Source organism: Phaethon aethereus, assembly GCF_964289735.1.
Source record: "Phaethon aethereus genome assembly, chromosome: 1".
Classification (NCBI taxonomy): Eukaryota; Metazoa; Chordata; class Aves; order Phaethontiformes; family Phaethontidae; genus Phaethon; species Phaethon aethereus.
Genome location: NC_138575.1, coordinates 45720778 through 45741866, shown reverse-complemented (window position 1 = coordinate 45741866; position 21089 = coordinate 45720778). Strand labels below are relative to the sequence as shown.

General features: G+C 39.1%; 1 protein-coding gene across 1 annotated transcript in view; it reads right to left on the bottom strand.

Annotated features, from left to right (window-relative positions):
- Positions 1-21089, bottom strand: part of PTPRQ (protein tyrosine phosphatase receptor type Q) — a gene marked incomplete at both ends in the record, with an annotated part of 146358 nt that overhangs the window by 10931 nt on the left and 114338 nt on the right. Inside the window, 6 exons of the mRNA XM_082008794.1 lie at positions 310-386; positions 1801-1891; positions 7020-7101; positions 7771-7797; positions 19244-19288; positions 20527-20655. Coding sequence (XP_081864920.1) covers positions 310-386; positions 1801-1891; positions 7020-7101; positions 7771-7797; positions 19244-19288; positions 20527-20655 — 451 coding nt within the window. The remainder of the gene's footprint in view (positions 1-309; positions 387-1800; positions 1892-7019; positions 7102-7770; positions 7798-19243; positions 19289-20526; positions 20656-21089) is intronic.

Here is a 21089-nt window from a genome sequence, read left to right as displayed (position 1 = left end):
AATTGACCTCAGTGCGAATTTCACTATTATCTTTAATGACAATGGTAAGAGACGATTTATAGAAAGTAATTTGCTGGACACAGTTTTGATTATTACTGAAAATCATTGCTTAGCAATGAATATGCGATAATTTATATTTTTAACTAGTCTTGTTCATCGCCACAGGATTCACTTGCACAATGCCATGGCAGCAGTAGCTGTAGTGAATGAAAGAAAAATGAGAATCCTGTTCTTCTTGCAAGTTATTTTTTGACTCTCTCTTCTACCAGAAAACAAATATAGTAGAAATGTGAGAGACTTTCTACTTACAGACATGTAGCTGGCATTAATGTAGTCAGATCCAGGAATACCAGCATCAGGCATCAGCTTTACTCTGTTGTTGTTATCTATCATGGAAATGAAGTCTAGTTAACTAAAAGATTTGTTCAAAAACCATAGACGCATGTAACCAGTGTTCCTAGAGTGCTAAGAAATCAAAAATACTGTTATTGTTGTTAATCTAACAATACTTGATATAGTAGAACATTAATTACAAAGGGAATTTAACCAATTTCCATTACTGTATGGTCATCCTTTAGTATTCTAGATATATTTTAATACAATACTTTTAAAACTAAAATGGTGAATGTGCCAAAACCTCCAATTTGATGTATGTATGTATGGGAGGATCCTCTGCCTAAAGGTAGTCTGTGTACTTTAAGCCATGCTGTTCTAGCACAGACAACCTCTGTGTGAATCAGACGGCAGGGTCAGGGGTCTGACAGTCTCTCTTATATACTTGCTGCCCAGGTCACAGATTTGAGCCAGATCCTGGCACTTTTACATACTTTTAATTCTTTTACATAAGGTAAGCTCATTATTACAGAGAAAAAAAAAAGATTGAGCGTTTCCGCTTTGGGCCTGCGGTACGTATGCAGAAATGACAAAAAAACAGGAAAGATGTCATATGTGAATAAGTAAATGCTGAAACCAAACATTGCAAATTTTGATGTTTGGTCCTCAACTTAGTAAACAAAATTAGAATACAAAGTTAAAGATTTATGCAACTTATCTGTTTATATTTCATTGTGTGTCATGAATATCAATTTTTAGTGGCTGTAACTTAGAGTATGTCTTGAACAAAGCAGTGGATAGCAAGAACAGCTGCTCTGAAAAGTTAATAGCACAGAATATAGCATTATTAACCAAGGAATGCCATGCTCCCCATCTCACATCACAGCTAATGCCTAAAATAATAATGACATTTCTTGTCTTATTAACTGAAAAATGAAGCAGTGTTGAGTACAGAGAGACAGACTCCTGTCTCCTGTGATAAAATCTAGCCTTGGCTTATAAGTTATCATACAGTCACTCTGATCTTCTGTGGAACCTTTGCAGTACATGTACACATATTCACAAGAAAGCATACCCAGGCTCCTGAGGTAGCTGAATGCACAAACATGTGGGTTTTATATGTTTAAAAAAATTACTTCTCACTAACGGAAAGAAAACCCCCGAGGAAGAATGTTAAAGAGTTTTCTACATGGCTTGAATTACAAAGCTAAGAAACTATTGAGGCTACAGTTTCTTGCACCTGCATATTAAAGCTTGAGAGAGCAAGTTGAAAGCTACTTGCAAATAAAACTGTCTTTAAAGAAAAAACAATGAAAAGACAGATTATTTGTCAGAAAATTATTTCATAATGTGGACATGATTGTACTGCCATTTCAAGGGCAAATCAAACAAAAATACAGTTGCATTCCAAATATATGCTGCACTATCAAAGGTAGAGGACAAAATGGAAGAGATGAACACACATACATGGCTTTATGTTTGAGAAACGGTTCTTAGACCTGTTCCAAGGCAGATCAGCATCAGTTGAAGCAAGGTCTTCAAGAAACTTGGGAAGTTCCTGTGGAGAAATAAATATTTGTTGGCAAATGTTTGCATTTCACGTTCAATGAATATAAAAACGACACAATCACTCCAGTAAGAGGAAGAATTCTTTAGTTCTGCAACAGAGTGCATTTCTAGGAACAACTGGAAGCATTACAGAGCATTCCACCTCACTGTCAACCCCAGTCACACCAGCAACATTAGATGCAGCACTGCAGACAATGCTGTCACATTGAACAATTAAAGCTTACATGAACCTTCACCTTTACGAGTCTGGATAAATTCAGCCTATCACCTTTTTGTAGTTCTTTTCTGTCTTTTCATGAAGTTACATGCTTGGTTACCATGCCCTACTGACTCAGCCTTAGTCTTGAATAATGCCTTTTCCTGACTCCTGTAGCTTGGGAGACTTCTTACCACAGCATGAGAACTGATGAGAATTTAATTAAGTTGAGACAACTGGCAATTAGCTATTGTTCATGGGACTGTTTGTGAAAGGCGTGGGAAGAGTTATTTTGGGTTGTACTGCAGTTTCATAACTGGTCAGTAGTTCTATTACTGAAGGGCAGAGATGGATAAATCATTCATATTGAGGAACTTATTTGATGGGAGTGTTTGTGTACATAAATAGGTATAATTTCCAAAGCTAAGTAAAAGAGTGGAGAGAACTTCATAACTTGTTAATGGAGAAAACCTATAAAGGTGACAATTTCGTAGTGGTGATAAGAGAATAGGAAACTCTTAGAAAAGCCAGAATTCAGCCATAATTTCTAAGTTAATAACTACATCAACTGTAATAGATTTTCCCTTGGTTTGACAAATGTTATATGCAAGTCTATTTCAACATCTAACTAGGATACAAATGAAGAGATCTACCTATTTCTTTGAACAAGTACAATACAAAATTTTGCAGCTTGTGTTGAGTAATCCTTTCAAATTTGTCTTTTAGTATTAACAGTTACTCTCTGTATGGGCTACTTCCAAAAGTGGAGCAGATAACCCTGCTATTAGATTCAGTGTTAATTATTTTCAGGTGCTCTTTTGCCCAGGTATTTGAGACAGTTTGTCTTCTATAAATAAAATTTAATGGGCACTATTAGCAAATAAGTACATAAATAAATGAAAAAAGTAATGAAAAATGGAAAAAGCAGGAGTGTTTTTATTCCAGTGTTTTTCTTTCATTGCTAATTCAGACATTTTGTCAGCCTTATTTGATGGGTTCAGATATTAAGAATAATTTAATATGAGCATTAGCAAAATGGTATAATTTAAAAACTGATGTAATAAACCTAGTCAATAATCTAATCAGATATTCTACTTTGTTCAATGGACAATGTTTGACATACAAAAGACAGCTCAAAACCCCTGAACTGTATTATATGCAACATTATCCCATGATAAATTTGTTTCTTTCACCTTCTGACAAAAATCCTATGGCCTGAAGCATGAGGACTACTTCACTTCTATAATTATATCCTTGATAATATAACTGCAGGTGCTTCTGAACAGAAGGGGCAAGATGGTTTCATGGTGAAAGTAAAGGAGTTTCAGACAAGGGACTTGGCTTCTCTTCCTAGCTCTGACACATATTTCTTTCTTTGGAGAAAAAATTAGGGGAAGAATTGGAGAGAACAACTAGATGTTCATCTCCATTTGGAAATTAACAATGGGACTAGATCCCATCCATGCCTTTCAAAAACTCTCTAAATATCTATGTTTCCTAGGGATGAAAAGTCTATGATTATGTCCTGTCCAAAAAGAAAGTTTCTGACTTAAAATTATGTTATAAAGAATGGCTGGCTTTACATTTATATCTGTATGTTAATAAATTAAAAAAACATGGTTAACAGACATGAAGTAAATACAAAACTAAATGAAGGACTGTTACATACTGTAGAAAAATATCTTCAAAGGCACTCATTATTTTAAAATCTTGTCTTTGAATCAACCTCTGCCATACTTAAGGCACATTTCTTTTACCTGTTCAGTTGCTTCTGCCTTTTGCTTCAATAATCCATTAGAGAAGTAAAGCCCCAATACTACAGGTGAACCTAGAGAGAGATCCCTATTCTCAGACAGAGTAGAGTGACTTCTGTGTATTTCTGTCAGGATTTGATAACAGTAAAACACAGCTAAGGGTCGAGATGTTAAAATTCCTCTCATTCAGAAAGCTGAAACTCTCCCACAAAATTTCTGTCATTGAATTTGGCATGAAGGAAGAACATAGAGGAAATACCTACGGCATTTTGCAGGTGTTATGTGCCATGGGATCCCATATCATGTGCATGTCATGTGAGCTTTACCTTGCCTCATTTACCTCATTCCTCTGAGTCTTAGCTTGCCAGTGAACTAGTATAGAAGTAGCACTGCTGTACAGTACTTTGTAGTACAGAGGAACTAGAGAAGCAGATTATGTTATTTTTATAATGATGAACAAGTGCTCAAAAACCTTGTACCAATTCTCTGCATCAGTATGGATTTCAGTCTAAATGATTACTTCCAGAATTTGGAAAAAACTGTTTGGATTCCCAGATTCAATAACAATTTGTCACAGAAACCATATTTCTTTACAGACTCATAAAAAGTTGAAATAATTAATTTGCACTTCATTTACTGTAGTACTTTCATGGTACTGTTGGTGACATTCAGAGGTATTTCACTTTTTTATTCCTGAACAGAACCTTTCATAAAACCTGATTGCTGTTTCAGTGATTTGCCAGTTACTAGAAAAATGATTTCTCAAAGGTATTGAGAGACACATGAATCATCTGCAAAGCTGGAAGTTTGAATATCAGCTAGGTGGTGCCCACCATCAGTTACTGTGGTCCCCTATGATTTCTTTAAAATTGTCTTTTCTGACAAGACATGGTTCCAGATCCATTCTGAGGTCCAGATTCTCTTCTCATCATGTTTACACACATGCCATGTTCACATGTGGACTGAAATTGAACCCTGGAGATCTCCAGGCACAGCAGCTTGGTCAATCCAGCAAATTAGATGAGACCAGGAATGTCCATGGATTCTGAGACTAAGTGAAATTGGAAAGAGCCACATTTATGCTAGAAAATTCCAAAGCATGTTTGTTCTCTACAAAGTGCCTATTGTAAATGGTCCCTAGACTACTTTGCCTACCAAAAACATGTCTTGGAATTGTCCAGGAAGACTGCTAGCTGAAACAGTCCAAATTCAAGGCAGGGAATACACTCACAGTTTATTAGTGCAAATTATCACATTCTCATGTCCAGTTCCTGGTATACTTGAATTTATTAGTACAGAGACAGCCAGAGAGCCCAAGCAAGCTCGGCACCATGCTTTGAGTTATGTGCTTCAGATATAATGGTCCATGGGTTTATATCTTGAGTTCATCTCTCCTACACACATTTTAGGAGCCTTCAGTCATTTATGTGAAACTAAAATGATGAATGTGGATGGAAACAATGCAGGTCATGAGGTCTGCTTGTTTGTTGTGTGGATTGCTTGTTTCTGTGCATTGTCATTCCTGATGTCATTTCAAGCACATTGTCAATTCTATTGTTCATCTGATAAGACAGGTGCTAGAGATACTATAGATACACTCTCAGTTAGGGACTGGACCTACCCTGCAATTCTGCCTGCCCTTGGACAAGTCATCTGAGAAGATATCACTACGCTCTGAAATATGGAAGCTGAAGCTCAGAGAGAAAAAAAAAAGGAAGCCCAAATGACGTATAAAACTATTGATTATAAATTGACTATATAATTCAGTTGAATGAGGCCTCAGCTGCTGGTATTTCTCTAAATTTGAAATGGATTGCCAAGATTGTGATTTGATAAAATGCTACTGTTTAAGTTTTAAGACATTACAATGCTGTAAGGCTTTCCCAATGTGGGTCACACCTCAAGAAAGTAATACTAGAAACTTTCCAGTGATGAACGTTAATATGTGAAAATGTTATTGCTAGTAAAACTTTTCATCTGTTCAGTCATGCATAATATAACTATAATCACTCTTGTTCAAGTGAAATAACACTTCAGCTCTTGGAAAAAATGTTCTACTTACTTTATTGCTCAGAGAATTTTATGGTGCTTTTTATTATTAAATCCAGACCAATTTTACCTAAGGAGCATAACAAAAAAGCTGTAGGAAATACCATTAATCTTTTCACACTTTTGTTGGTTTTCCCTCAGAGACTGAAATATTATAATCTAGCAGAAGAAAAGCCAATTGTTGAGTCTTCATTTTTGTTAATCCAACTGGTAAGTAATTCATGGTAAATCTATAAAACCAAAATAATAAAGTCACTGGAGACTGACAAATTATTTTTGTGAGGGCAAATGACTGTATGTGTTAAAAATTATGATAAAGATTCTGAAATAACAAGAAGAGAAGATATGGTTCAGAAAAAAAATATGATAACCATAAAAATGTTACTCAATGAAAATAGTGAAAACTTTCAGTTTTAAATGTGAAAATATATATGCATTATATGTAATGTATATTTTGAAAGCTGGTCTCTTTTCAGAAAGAAAGACAGGCTTGCTGAGTTCATCTACTCACAAAAGGAGATGGAGGCTATTCACATGGAGGCTATTCTCAAGAGCATGACAAGTATGACCTATTAGTTGTAAAGGAACAAAAAGGAAAGTACCATGCACAAACTTTTTACTTACTGCACTGAAACCTATGAAAGGAAAACATTTATGAGTTCCATGGCAGTGTGACTGGGGCCTGAACATTTCACAGAATAAATGTCAGCTGTGTTTTTGGGGTCATCATCTCTCAGGAAAATGAACTTATTTAAAGCAGTTAAATATACCTGTATATATGTTAGGAAGCTATTTCTAAATAAACTGTTCTCTATTAAAAAATATATGCATCACTACCTATGTAAGATCATAAGTATTATGGTGTTCTTGCAAAGATCAGAGTCTAAAGAAGATCATCTTTTGCTGACACTTAGGTGAATAATTCTGATCAGGTTGCAGTATAGACTGCAGAATCCAAATCAGTGTAATATTACTTTCTAAACAATCAACCTGGTAATTGGGTATTGATTATCAAGGCCAGAGTCCTTCACGGCCTTGTCTGCTTAAAATGGACATGAAATGTGACACATGAAACGACTGAAGGTCTTGCGATGTTGTGACAACTGCTAGCAACATACCGAAAATTCTTCCTGAAACTTTAGGTTGTTGTTTGTGCAAAGCTCTTCAACATGTTGTAGGAAGGATTTCTTGTTTATTGGCCTGAAAGTAATGACAGAAGAATTAGACACCTATAGGGAATGGCTTTGTCATTCTTTTTGTTCTTATTTAACTGCAGTTTATTAATAAACAGTGTTCTTTCAGTTCAATAGACACTAATACTTATAGACAGAAAATTATAAATTGCTTACGATATGCTTGTTTGGTTTGTTTTCAGTCACTTAGAAGCATTTTCTTCCCTTTGTTATTCCCCCTCAACAGATTTTTAATGTGGCTAATGTTAACAGCACTGTAGGGCGGCATTGTTTTTATAGGTAACAGCATTCCAAAGCAAGGTTTTGACATTAAGGGAAGTTTGTAAAGTTATCATTGTATTCTAAAGTACATAATACTTCTTTTTCGCACAGAAAACATTTTATACATTGCAAGGTTTTAGACATATAAAATATTGCAGTGATCTCATTCTCATAATGACATGGTTTTTAAACCCTGAGGAGTTTAAATAACCCTGTATTACTTCCCAAGCTAAAACACAGACATGCAGGCTTCACCCCAGAGAGAGAGAAAGCATTTCTCCAGTTACCATGCAATTAGTCATGCTTTTATGATTTATACGCAGCTTGGAGGTTTTTTTTCTAATAAACATAGAGGAAGGAACCACACATCGAGACTCACCAATGACCACAATATAAAAATCTTTAATCAACTTACTTGATAGATTTTCTATAACTAAGTAACCTGCAACAGAGATTTTTGTTAAATGTAGCAAGCTGAGAGTTAACCAATATTGTGCATGTTAATAGGTTTTAGATTAAATACTCGAGTAACTAAAGAACCAGATTTATTTCTCTCATTTCAAATACTATTATATGTCAGATATCTTGGGTGATTGCCTTGCTTAGTTTTTATCTCAGGTATTGGCAGATATAGATATGGTAGTTACAGTTTCTATCATTCTCTTCAGATCATTTTACAGTGCTCTGGGCTCATATGGCCCTGGGAAATACACACTTCCAGCACACCACTTCATATACATTGACAAGCTTCATTTTACACTATATACTCAGTATCATTCTTCTAAGAGCCATTTCAGAGCATAAGGATAGCATTCATCTGACCGAATACAGACACCTATTTCTGAGCTAGTCTCTCTAGATTCCTTTTATAATTAGTGAAGAGAAATAGGTGTGATTTCATCTCATTTTAGGCAGATATCTAAAATAAGTCACAGATGAATCACGCTATTGGTGTGCCTTGACAGGAACCAAACAGCTATGGCTGTTTTTCTAAAGGTTTTAAAAATAAGTGCCTGCTTTCATGCTAATTTTTACATGTTCACTGCTGTTTCTGATGCATGGCAATTTTAAAAACTGTGCTGCATATTAAATCTTTAACTTGATCCCCAAGGAGGTTTCATGAAGGTGTTACATGAGCATCTATACTCAGGGGATTTTCAGATGGCCTTGAAATTTGGTCATCATCATTGCCTCTGAACCCATTTTAAGAATGTCACGCCATTATGGATTTAGAAGTCAAACTTTGGGCCCTCAGACTCACAAAGCTTGTATAGAAGATCAAGCCAAAAAGTCTGGAGTAATACAGTTTAAAAAATTACTTGCCTTTTCAAAAAATCTCTAAGTGTACCTTTTATGTGTCTGTCTCTCAAAAAATTATATGTCCTTACATACAAATATTACAAAAACTATTTTCTAATACAAATATAAATGTCTACTGCTTCCATAATTTTCGTAGAAAAGAAAACAGTTTGCTTTAAAAATACTTTGGTTTATGAAGTTACTCTTGAATACTTAGACTTTAAATTAGATAATAAAATGAGATTAATAGAATTGTTGAATCATTAATTATCAAGCATCAGAGAAGTTAATTTCAAGGCTACTAAAGATGCCTTTGTGGTACATATACTTTTATGACAATTCTCTCCAAACAAAGCAAACTGGCTATGAAAGAGTTGGGTCAGTCTCACTGGAGTAAAAAGAAGTATAAGAATTCCTAGAAAAAGGCTCAAAATCGATGTGCTTACTAGGACAACTGAAGGAGAGCTTTAGAATGAAAAAGAAGGCAGCAAGACTACCTAACATTAAGCATGCAACTCTACTTATTCAGAATGTTTATATATCTAGCTAGAGCTTATTGTATCACTTATGTTGTTTGCGTTACGTGGCAGATGAAACTACCTTTTAGTAATATTGGCAACATTATAGAGCTAAAGTTTCCTGACGAAAAAGTATTCTTAACAGCTGTGCCAATGTACTGCACTCAAATATCTTTGAGCAGAAAGTAAACTTTCTTTAAGGTTCTTTTCAGGACAAGATTATTAGCAATCTCTGCAAAGAAATTACATTTGTTTTTCCTTTGAATTCACCTATCTATCTTTACCATAGAGCAACAGAAAAATGTCACTTCCCAATTGACACCCCAGTAATCTTGTTGGCTTTCCTCCTCTTGAACTAATAGCAATTAGGCACTTACTGCACCTACTTTGCAGTAAAAAAATGCAGTTTGGTCATTAGATAATAAAAATGACATCTACGCTGTACATAAGCAACCTGGGTATGTCATTTAGTGCTTCAGTGCTTGAAGGTACATGAATCCAACAGCAAAGAACATAGGAGACACGCAACACACAACCTTACTCAACAATATTTCCTTTTCTTAATTTCACTCAAAAAAGGGAAGTAAAGCACTGAAATAGCACATGAAATGAACTAAACAATGTTACATATGCAGCTTTCTAGTTAATTTTTAATATTAACAAGAGGTGATTCTTTTTAAGTCATAATTGTATGTTAACTTTCACAAGCACTAAACATTTTTAAAGAAATAAGGCACCTACAGTTTGATATTTTAACCTATCTGTGGGCATTTAAGTGACGAACTTGAGTTTTAGAACTACTGAACACTCGCACTGCTTTTGGTAGCAAGTGCACATTGCAGTGGCTTGGCAGCTCAGAAAATAAGATAATTTAAATGCTTATACGAGAATTAATGTCTAACCTGAAGACTGTGGCAAAGATGATGGCTTTGTTGTATAAGACTCATAAATCATATAATCATAGAATGGTTTGGGTTGGAAGGCACCTTAAAGATCATATTGTTCCATGGGCAGGGACACCTTCCACTACACCAGGTTGCTCAAAGCCCCATCCAACCTGGCCTTGAAAAATTGCAGGGATGAGGCATCCAGAATGTCTCTGGGCAACCTGATCCAGTGCCTCATCACCCTCATAGTGAAGAATTTCTTCCTTATATCTAATCCAAATTTACCCTCTTTCAGTTTAAAGCCATTATGCCTTGTCTTATCACTACATGCCCTTGTAAAAAGTCTCTCTCAATCCTTCTTATAAGCCCTTAAAGAGAGCTTATAAGAAATAATTGAAATTATTAATTAATAATTGAAATAATAAAAGAAATTACATTGAAAGGCTGCAATAAGGTCTCCCTGGAGCATTCTCTTCTCCAGGCTGAACAATCCCCAACTCTCCCAGCCTGTCTTCATAGGAGAGGTCCTCCAGCCCCCTGATCATCTTTGTGGACCTCCTCTGGACTCGCTCCAACAGGTCCATGTCCTTCTTATGTTGGGGGTCCCAGAGATGAATGCAGTACCCCAGGTGGGGTCTCACGAGAGCTGGGGAGAGGTGGAGAATAATGTCCCTCGACCTCCTGGTCACACTTCTTTTGATGCAGCCTGGGATATGTTTGGCTTTCTGGGCTGCAAGCACGCATTGCCGGTTCGTGTTGAGCTTCTCGTCAACCAACATCCCCAAGTCCTTCTCAGGGCTGCTCTCAATCCATTCTCTGCCCCAGTCTGTATTTGTGCTTGGGATTGCCCTGGCTAATGTGCAGGACCTTGCATTTGGCCTTGTTGACTTCATGAGGTTTGCACAGGCCCACCTCTCAAGTCTGTCCAGGTCCCTCTGGATGGCATCCCTTTCCTCCAGCGTGTTGACTGCACCACACAGCTTGGTATTGTCAGCAACTTGCTGAAGGTGCACTCAGTCACACTGTCCATGTCACCCACAAAGATGTTAAACAGCGCCGGTCCCAATACTGACCGTTGAGGAACACCACTTGTCACTGGTCTCCACTTGGACATCAAGCTGTGGACCGCAACTCTTTCAGTGTGACCATCCAGCCAATTCTGTGGTCCCACTGAGTGGTCCCTCCATCAGATCCATGTCTCTCCAATTTAGAGACAAGGATGTTATGTCAGACAGTGTCAAATGCTTCGCACAAGTTGATGTAGATGACATCAGTTGCTCTTCCCTTATCTGTCACTGCTGTAACCCCACCGTAGAAGGCCACCAAATTTGTCAAGCATGATTTGCTCTTAATGAAGCCATGCTGGCTGTCACCAGTCACCTCCTTATTTTTGAGGTACCTTAGCATAGTTTCCAGGAGGATATGCTCCATGACCTTGCCAGGCACAGAGGTGAGACTGACAGGTCTGTAGTTACTTGGGTCTTCCTTTTTTCCCTTTTTAAAAATGAGGGTTATGTTTCCCCTTTTCCAGTCAGTGGGAACTTCACTAGACTGCTATGACTTCTCAAATGTGATAGATAGTGGCTTAGCAACTTCATCTGCCAGTTCCCTCAGGACCTGCAAATGCATCTTATCAGGTCCCATGGACTTCTGCACCTTCAGGTTCCTTAGATGGTCTTAAACCTGATCATCTCCTATAGTGGGCGGTTCTTCATTCAGTCCCTGCCTTTGCCTTCTGTGACTTGGGTGGTGTGGCTTGAGCACTTGCCAGTGAAGACTGAGGCAAAAAAGTCATTAAGTACTTCAGCCTTCTCCATATCCTGGGTAACCAAGTGTCCCGTTTCCTTCTGGAGAGGGCCCACATTTTCCCTAGTCTTCCTTTTATCACCGATGTACCTATAGAAGCTTTTCTTGTTGCCCTTGATATCCCTGGCCAGATTTAATTCTATCAGGGCTTTAGCTTCCATAACCTGATCCCTGGTTGCTTGGACAATTTCTCTGTATTCCTCCCAGGCTACCTGTCCTTGCTTCCACCCTCTGCAGGCTTCCTTTTTGTGTTTGAGTTTGTCCCGAAGCTCCTTGTTCATCCATGCAGGCCTCCTGGCATTTTTGTCTGACTTCCTGTTTGTTGGGATGCACTGCTCCTGAGCCTGGAGGAGGTGATCTTCAGAAGGGATGAATTTTGTGTACTCACTGCAGACCTCCAGCTATGCTCAGTTTCAGCATCCTCAGGCTTCAAAAATTAGTATGTTTTCCAAGTCTCTTGACTTGGAATATGTAATAATAATCTTACAGTATTTCATCAATGAACAACTAGTTGTCTACCTGTAATCTTGTTCTCCACATTTCCCAGTCTTTTGTATAAAACATAACAATATAGATATCACTAGATCTTGATGAGCACAATCAAAACCATGAAGTTGCAAATTTCCCTATTTCAGCTGGACAATTTCAGATTCCCACTTGTCTGACTTTGAAACTAGGAAAGAAAAACATTCTCTAAGATAAAGAACACTTTATTGCCTTAAATCTGATTTTCTTTTAAAACAGTGTATTGTTTCATGTGTGGGATTTTTTTGAAGTCTATCAAAAATCTGAATCCCACTCAGATTACTTATGATAGAGCTAGAAAGAAGCCATTTATTTGTGTTGGCAGTGGTAACTGAAGACCATATTGTCACACAGACTCGGCTTTCTCTCTGGGTCAATCATCTGAAATCCACAGGGAATTAAAACTTTGTCCAAAGAGAAAACAACAGAAATGAGTATGTAGGCAAAAGGCTTAACTCATAAGCACCATTGACACTTCCTAGGAACAACGGAGGAACTAATTTTTAGCAAGTTAATTGAAAGCAATATGGAGCTTAACCCCTCCTAAATATTAAAGGCCTGAGCAAAGAGAACACATGCTCATTTCTTCCATTGTACCAGGACAAGTACATTCATAAACCTTGTATTCCTGGGACACAAAGCTCAGAAAGCCTATTTTTGATAATTGATTACTAAAGGGAAACTTGTAGAAAAAGGCAAGGCAGGAGCCATGCCTATTCCCACTCAAAGAAAGAAGAAACAGGCTGGTCTAAGGAAAGTAATATATGTGCAAAAGAGTTGCCTTGAATATAGACACCTACTGAATGCACAATATATAGGAAAGATGAGACTAGACAAGAATTTTATATACAATACTTTTCCATAGAGTTCTAATTGCCTGGTATTCGCACGGGTTACAGTGTCTGTAATTCAGAAATATTTCTTGGACAGTGAAATTGTAAGTGATCCGCTGTACGAGCTGAATGTTCACAAGTTCATGGCCCGATGGGATTCATCACAGAGGACTGAAGGAGCTAGTGGATGTCATGGCATGATTTGCCACCACTCTCAATCATCTACCAAAGGTCTTGGGAGCCTGGGGAGGTCCCTGCTGACTGGAAGCTAGCCAGTGTTATTCCAATCCACAAAAACGGTGTGAGGGTGTACTGGGTTTGTGTGGCAAGGTTTTGGTAGCTGTGGGTAGCAGAGGTGGCTTCTGCGAGAAGTTGCTAGAAGCTTCCCCTATGTCCAATAGAGCCAATGCCAGCCGGCTCCAAGACGGACCTGCCACTGGCCAAGGCCGGGCCCATCAGCAACAGTTGTAGTGCCTCTGTGACAACATGTTTAAGAAGGGGTAAAAAAAAATGGCACGCAGCATTTGTAGCCAGAGAGAGGAGTGAGAATACGTGAGAGAAACAACCCTGCAGACCCCAAGGTCAGTGACGAAGGAGCGGCAGGAGGTGCTCCAGGCACCAGAGCAGAGATTCCCCTGCAGCCTGTGGTGAAGACCATGGTGAGGCAGGCTGTGCCCCTACAGCCCATGGAGCTCCACGGTGGAGCAGATCTCCACTTGCAGCCCTAGAGGACCCCATGCTGGAGTAGGTGGATGCCCAAAGGAGGCTGGGACCCTGTGGGAAGCCTGTGCTGGAGTAAGCTCCTTGCAGGACCTGTGGACTCATGCAGAGAGAGAAGCCCATGCAGGTTTGCTGGCAGGACTTGTGATCCCTTAGGTCTGTTCCTGAAGGATGGCAGCCTGTGGAAGGGACCCTGGCTGGAGCAGTTTGTGAAGAACCGCAGCCTGTCGGAAGGACTCATGTTGGAGAATTTCATGGAGGACTATCTCCTGTGGGAGGGACTCTGTGCTGGAGCAGGAGAAGAGTGTGAGGAGTCCTCCCTCAGGAGGAAGGAGCGGCAGAGACAACGTGTGATGACCACAAATCCCATACTCGGTTCCCTTGCACCGCTCGGAGGGGAGGAGGTAGAGAAATTGGGAGAAAAGTTGAGCCCAAGAAGAAGGAAGGGGTGGGGGGAAGGTGTTTTAAGATTTGGGGTTTTTTTCTCATTATCCTGCTCTGATTTTGATTGGCAATACATTAATTTAATTTTCCCCAAGTTGAGTCTGCTTTTCCCATGATGGTAGTTGCTGAATGATCTCTCCCTGTCCTTACCTTGGCCCACAAGCATCTCGTTATATTTTCTCTCCCCTGTCCAGCTGAGGAGGAGGAGAGACAGAGCAGCTTTGGTGGGCACCTGGCATCCAGCCAAGGTCAGCCCACCACCCAGGGAACTACAGACTTGTTAGTCTAACCTCAGTTCCTGGAAAAACTATGGGAGAAGATTATACTGGGTACTGTTGAAAGGCATTTCAAGACTAATGCAATCATCAGGCCCAGTCAGCGTGGGTTCACAAAGGGCAAGTCCTGTTTAACTGGTTTGACATCCTTCTATGATAAGGTCACCCACCTAGTGGATGAAGGCAAGGCAGTGGATGGAGCTTTTCTGGATTTTAGTAAGGCTTATGATACTGTAACTCACAGCATCCTTCTAGACAAGTTGTCCAACTGTGGGATGAGTTGATTCACGGTGTGCTGGGTGAAACACTGGCTGAATGTCAGAGCTCAAAGGGCTGTAGTGAATGGGGCTATATCTGGCTGGCAACTGGTCACCAGCAGCATTCCTCAGGGTTCAATTCTAGGGCCAGTTCTGTTCAATATATTTATCAACGTTCTGGATGCAGCAGTTGAATGCACCATTAGCAAGTTTGCTCATGATACCAAACTGGGAGGTGCTGGGGGGGTGCTCTGGAGGGACGAGAGCCCTTGCAGAGGGATCTGAAGAGATTGGAGCACTGGGCAATGATTAATGGGATGAAATTTAACAGGATCAAATGCTGAATTCTACACCTAGAACAGAGTAACGCCAGGCACAAGTATAAATTGGGAAAGGAGTGGCTGGAGAGCAGCCCTGCAGAAAAGGGTGTGGGGGTGCTGGTCGGCAGCAGGCTCCATGTGAGCCAGCAGCGTGCCTTGGCAGCCAGGAGGGCAAACCGCACCCTGGGGTGCCTCAAACACGGGATAACCAGCTGGTCAAAAGAGGTGATTACCCCGCTGTATTCAGCATTGGTGCAGCTCACCTTGAGTACTGTGTGCAGTTCTGGGCCCCACAATTTAAGAAGGATGTTAAGGTACTTGAATGTGTCCAGAGAAGGGCAACAAAGCTGGTGAAAGGGCTGGAAGGCATGTCCTGTGAGGAGCAGTGAAAGGACTTTGGGTTTGTCTTTGTAAAAAAGAAGCCTGAGGGGTGATGTCATTGCTCTCTGCAGCTTCCTGAGGTGAGGAAGTGGAGAGGGAGGTGCTGATCTCTTCTCCCTGGTATCCAGTGATAGGACTCGTGTGAATGGTTCAAAGCTGCGCCAGGGGAGGTTTAGGCTGGACATGAGGAAACATTTCTTTAGAGAGAGTGTGGTCAAACACTGGAACAGGATTCCTAGAGACGTGGTTGATGCCCCAAGCCTGTCAGTGTTTAAGAGGCATTTGAACAATGCCCTTAATAACATGCTTTAATTCTTGGTCAGCCTTGAAGTGGTCAGGCAGTTGGACTAGATAATTGTTGTAGGTCCCTTCCAACTGAAATCTCCTCTCCTCTCCTCTCCTCTCCTCTCCTCTCCTCTCCTCTCCTCTCCTCTCCTCTCCTCTCCTCTCCTCTCCTCTCCTCTCCTCTCCTCTCCTCTCCTCTCCTCTCCTCTCCTCTCCTCTCCTCTCCTCTCCTCTCCTCTCCTCTCCTCTCCTCTCCTCTCCTCTCCTCTCCTCTCCTCTCCTCTCCTCTCCTCTCCTCTCCTCCTGAATATGTACCCCATTTGCTTGAAAAGCTGCCACACATGGAATGAAACAAAAGCCTCAAGTATCCACCACAAGGTGCAACTTCTCAAGGAAAGACTTTAACAAACAGGAACCTACATACCTATCCTTGCTGCAGAAACCACTGCAAAAGTAGGGTGCCAGAGAAGTTCTTTCCCAGGTAAGCACCTGGAACAGGGAAGAATTACTTGTCTCTTGCCAAACCCAGTGGGCCCTGAAAATTTATTGATAGAGTCTATTCACAGCAGAATGTATGCTTTGAAAAGTGACCTGGCAAACCCTACGGACATGTTGCAAAAAGTAAGCGATGAGGAGCCCCAGTATATGTATATTCAGTGTGATTAATGAACCAATATTTAATCCAGTTTAGACTGATGGGCTATATATGTTTTAAACAAGGGTTATTTTTTTTCTGTTATTATCTGTCTCACACTATTTCCACAATAATGGAGATCAATGCATGTCCCAAGCATTCAAAATTAGCATTTTTGGCTTCATAAAGTGTATCTCATTTTCCACTTAATTCAGTAGGACATAATTCCCTGCATGCTCTCAGAAGCTACATCCCATTAATTAATTGCCTAACAAAGACTCGCTGAGAGATGATATATATGTATCAGCCAGTATTAATAATTTTCAGACACTGAAGTTTTTCAAGGTTTTTTTTTTTCTGATGACCATTATGTCAAAAAATTACTACTGGGAACTGGGATTTGCCATGAATTTCTTCATTTGAAAAAAATGTTGACCAAAAAAAAGTTTCAAAATTGGCAAAATGGGATGTTTGGTACTTTTAAATTTGATGGTTTTTTGTATTTAAGATGACTTCTGTAACACAAAATAATTCCCTATAAAAAGGTTATTAAAAAGCGTGAAATAAAATGTTTTGATTAATCTATACTGAAAATTTGCTGAGTTCTGGTTCATTAAACTTTTCAAGCTTTTGAATTTTTGATCTGCTGAGAATGATAAAAAGTATTTCCAGACATATTCTTACAGAACAGGGAAACTTTTTTCTACCTCTTTTTGTTTCTTATGTGATACCAGCTGCACAGAGTTTCTGAGAATATGAGCCAAGATCATAGGCCACAATCCACTAAATATGAGAGAATGTCTGAAGAAACAACGCATGAGAGACAGTCAAGAGGGATATCATGGAGCAGGCTAGAGTATTTTGATTCTGTGGATGAACTGTGTCAGCTGCAAGTCCATGCCTTTACTGATTTATAGTAGCTAACATGATAAATAATATACTGGCTGGGAACTGACAAAACACTTGGTTTTCAAAGCATCTCCTTCAAATGAACACTGAATGGGATGATTAGTAGGTACAGAAAAAATCTATACTGCTCTTTTATCACCTAACATTTTCACATAACCTCCCCATCACCCTTTCAGAGTAGAAAGTATACTTAACTGGACCAGATTTCAGCTGATTTACTGCTATCCAAGAAATACAAACAAGCCAGCCTGGTAAAGAAGCCTGCTCACCTATGTTTTCCTCATAAAATTACAAGATGCCATGAACTGAAACCAGCATTCTGCAACACAGCAAGCTTTGCAAACACAGCTGAGACAGCTGACTAAATGCATCCGAAGTACGGACATAGGTTATGAAGTTGCAGAGATGGTAAGGACAACACAAGAGCTGGAACTGTGATTGACTTCTCCATAGCTATTCCCCAAAGGCAACACGTACAAAAGTTCTTTCATGGCATAACTGTGGAAGTCTGAAAACAGGCAGCAAAAATATTTTAGACATTAGGTTTTGCAGTAAGCTGCCTTGGTGCATGCTGCCATGCTTCTGCCAGCTTCTTGATATAGCTCCTCATTAGCAGGAAGGATGTATCTATATGAAAGACAGCATTAGCGATACCTAAAGTCTCTCTTTTGGTCACTGACATTACCCAGAACAGAATCTTACACACACCAAAACATTCTTTAAAGCTTAAAAAAAAGCCATAATAAACTAAAAAGTTTTGAGCAGATAAAGACTATCCAGCCCCTCATTACTATAGGTATGTTATCTAGCAGGGTCCCACAGTATGTTTACTGACTTCCAGTTGAAAATATGGCATGAATCCTGTCCTGAGGAACCCTCAGTTAGTACCTGCACTTCAAAGTTCCACAATTTGCTGTCATGTCCAACAAAGGACCTGGGCAAGGAGCCTGCTGTAGCTTCAGTGCAGCTACTGTTTGAAAAATAATAATCCAAAATTTAACAGCTGCATCCTGTAGCTTACACGAATGGTTGAAGAGCAGAGTCTTTGCTTTTGGCCATTAAAGGAATGGGGAAGGAGGAAAGCGAAAAAAGAAGATGGAAGGACATGACAAACTGCAAACCAAAATGTGAGACTGGGTCATTAAAATAAGGGGTGATGTAACTAAAACTGCTGAAGTACTCTTCACTAAAGGTCTTGCTGTGCATAAGTCACATAATGAAGTGCACATAAGTATGAAATATAATTTGCAATTATCCTGTAGAGTCTGAGACTGTATGAAGCCAAACTGCACATAATTTACACAGAAAAGTGGCAGAATAGTACTCCACAAACTGATAGAGGATTTGACTGCGTGAATACGTTGCTGAGGTTGTAGTGGCACAGTACAAAGCAGCTGCAGTGTGAGTAGAAAAGGCAGTTTAGAAAGAAAATAGAACCTCTTTTAACTACTTACTTAAGACTATTGTGCCAAAGGAAAGAAACAGCATGTTTCTTATATCACATTTGCACTATATTTGCTTCAAGAATAGATTGTGTAATAACATGTTACAATTTCTATGTAAAAATTGCCCTGATTTATTTCAAAATAGTTGTTGAACTGTTGTACCTTAACATTAGGGACTAAAAATAAACAGGATTTCATGATGACAAATACCACTGTTTGTCATCAGTATAGCTGTGAAGACTGACATTTCATTGTGATTAACTATATCATTCAATACAGTACGGTAGCACACAGGTTAAGAGAACAGAATGGAAAACACACCGTGCTGCTTCAATAATACAAAAACTTACTGGATGACAAATATCTCCTTGCGTCTAAAGAAAAGTGAAGAGTATCTGGAAGTAAAACCCATTAACACTTTAGTATATAAACAAAATTAATACTATTCTCATTCAGCTAACAGTTTGGAAACAAGGCCATTTCGAAGATCCATCAAGATCATTTATATGATTGACAGTTATCACAGTGCATTGACAATGGTTCTGTCTCCAGACAATATTTTCTACTGTTATGAGCAGGTACTAAGCAATGCTATCTGAATGACATGTGCCCCACACAGAACATACCACATCCATTATGTCGACGATTCCCCGTTGATTCATAGTATGGTTTTTTTCATCTGTTAGAAGCAGCCATTCCTGTGTGCACTATTTTGAACAGTTTTGTACATGCAATCAAGTTACTCTGTACCACCCACAGAGACATATACACACTCAAACAAAACAGGCCAGCAGCTACAACCTTTCATCTTCCAGCTATTCCTAGTCTGCAACAGTAGGATGCCTGACTGCTAGGGCAAGACTATTTTAGGCTTCTCATCTTTAAGGAGACTGCCTACCACAGTGTTTCATCTGGCACAGCAGGGAAAATACAGGTAGGTAAAGAATGTTCACCAAACATTTATAATTCAGTTGGATGTCGTATATCATTGAAAATCATCATTATATTTATTTGGTGAATAATATCCATATTTCTGGCAGTAAAAAAGAGCAGTTTTCCTTCTGATAAGTATCTGTGACAAGATTCTTTGTTGGACAGAAAATATGAATAGCTTGGAATTGCTGCATATACCTTAAAGGAGTAGCTGTCAGGATAGCCGGTGTGCTGAGCTCCACAGAAACCCAGATGTTATGTAAATCCCTTTGTGAAAAAACGCTTTCTAAATGTCAATTAAACAATGACAGATTTGTTCTTGAATTAGCTGACTGGGACTTCTGGGAGTTTAACTCTTTCAAAATGCTTATGTAGGTTTGCAGTCTACACAAAACACTGGGCCATCAAAAACACTCAGAAATTCTACATGTTTAAAAATATGTAGCCCTTTTTTTTGCTAACAAAATTAAACAATTATTTGCACTTAGATCTTTATCTTGTTGTAAAAAGAGCTGAAGATTAAGTGATTTTCTAAAAGCTAGTGAGAAGAGTCTTGAGGATGGAGGTCATTCTTTGAAAGAGGATCTCAGTGACCTGTGTAAATAGGAACACCACAAACACTTCCAAACAAGCAAAGGTCAGAAAGGGGTCATGGCTACAGCCCCTTTGGACTACTGTTTTGCCTACGGAGTACGCTTACCGTGTAAATCTCTCATCCTTCAGCTCCAGGTCTGCCACCGTGATCAACTGATCCAGTTTAAACTTAGTGTCAATAATTTCAGCATCTCGTGGGGAGTATGTGCCTCCCTCTTTTTGCTTTTGCCGAATTCTAAACAGAAAATAATAGTGAAAAATAAACATGCAAAAGATTTAAGGACACATATGTCAACACTTTGATTAGACCGGATGAAACTGAAAAGTGGTTGCCAGAAATTCTTCTTTCGCCTTTATTCTGCTCTCCCTTCCAACGGTGTAATTTAGTCAAATCCAATAGTTATGTTGCCTAAAATGAATATGGAAAGAATCTAGCCTGTATATTCTTTTAGTTTTCCTGCATAAATTCTTTGGCAATGCCTAAATGATGCATCTGAGGAAGCACAGATCTTCTGGTGAATGAGCAAACTAACGTCGTGTATGCAGTACCCAGCCTGTTTCTTTACATGGGCATTTTGTTCGCAATTTGAATGTGAGGTCAAATTCTCTTTCACATGTAATACTTCAATGTATGTAATCAATAACTTTATTAATAAGAGAGAAAACAAA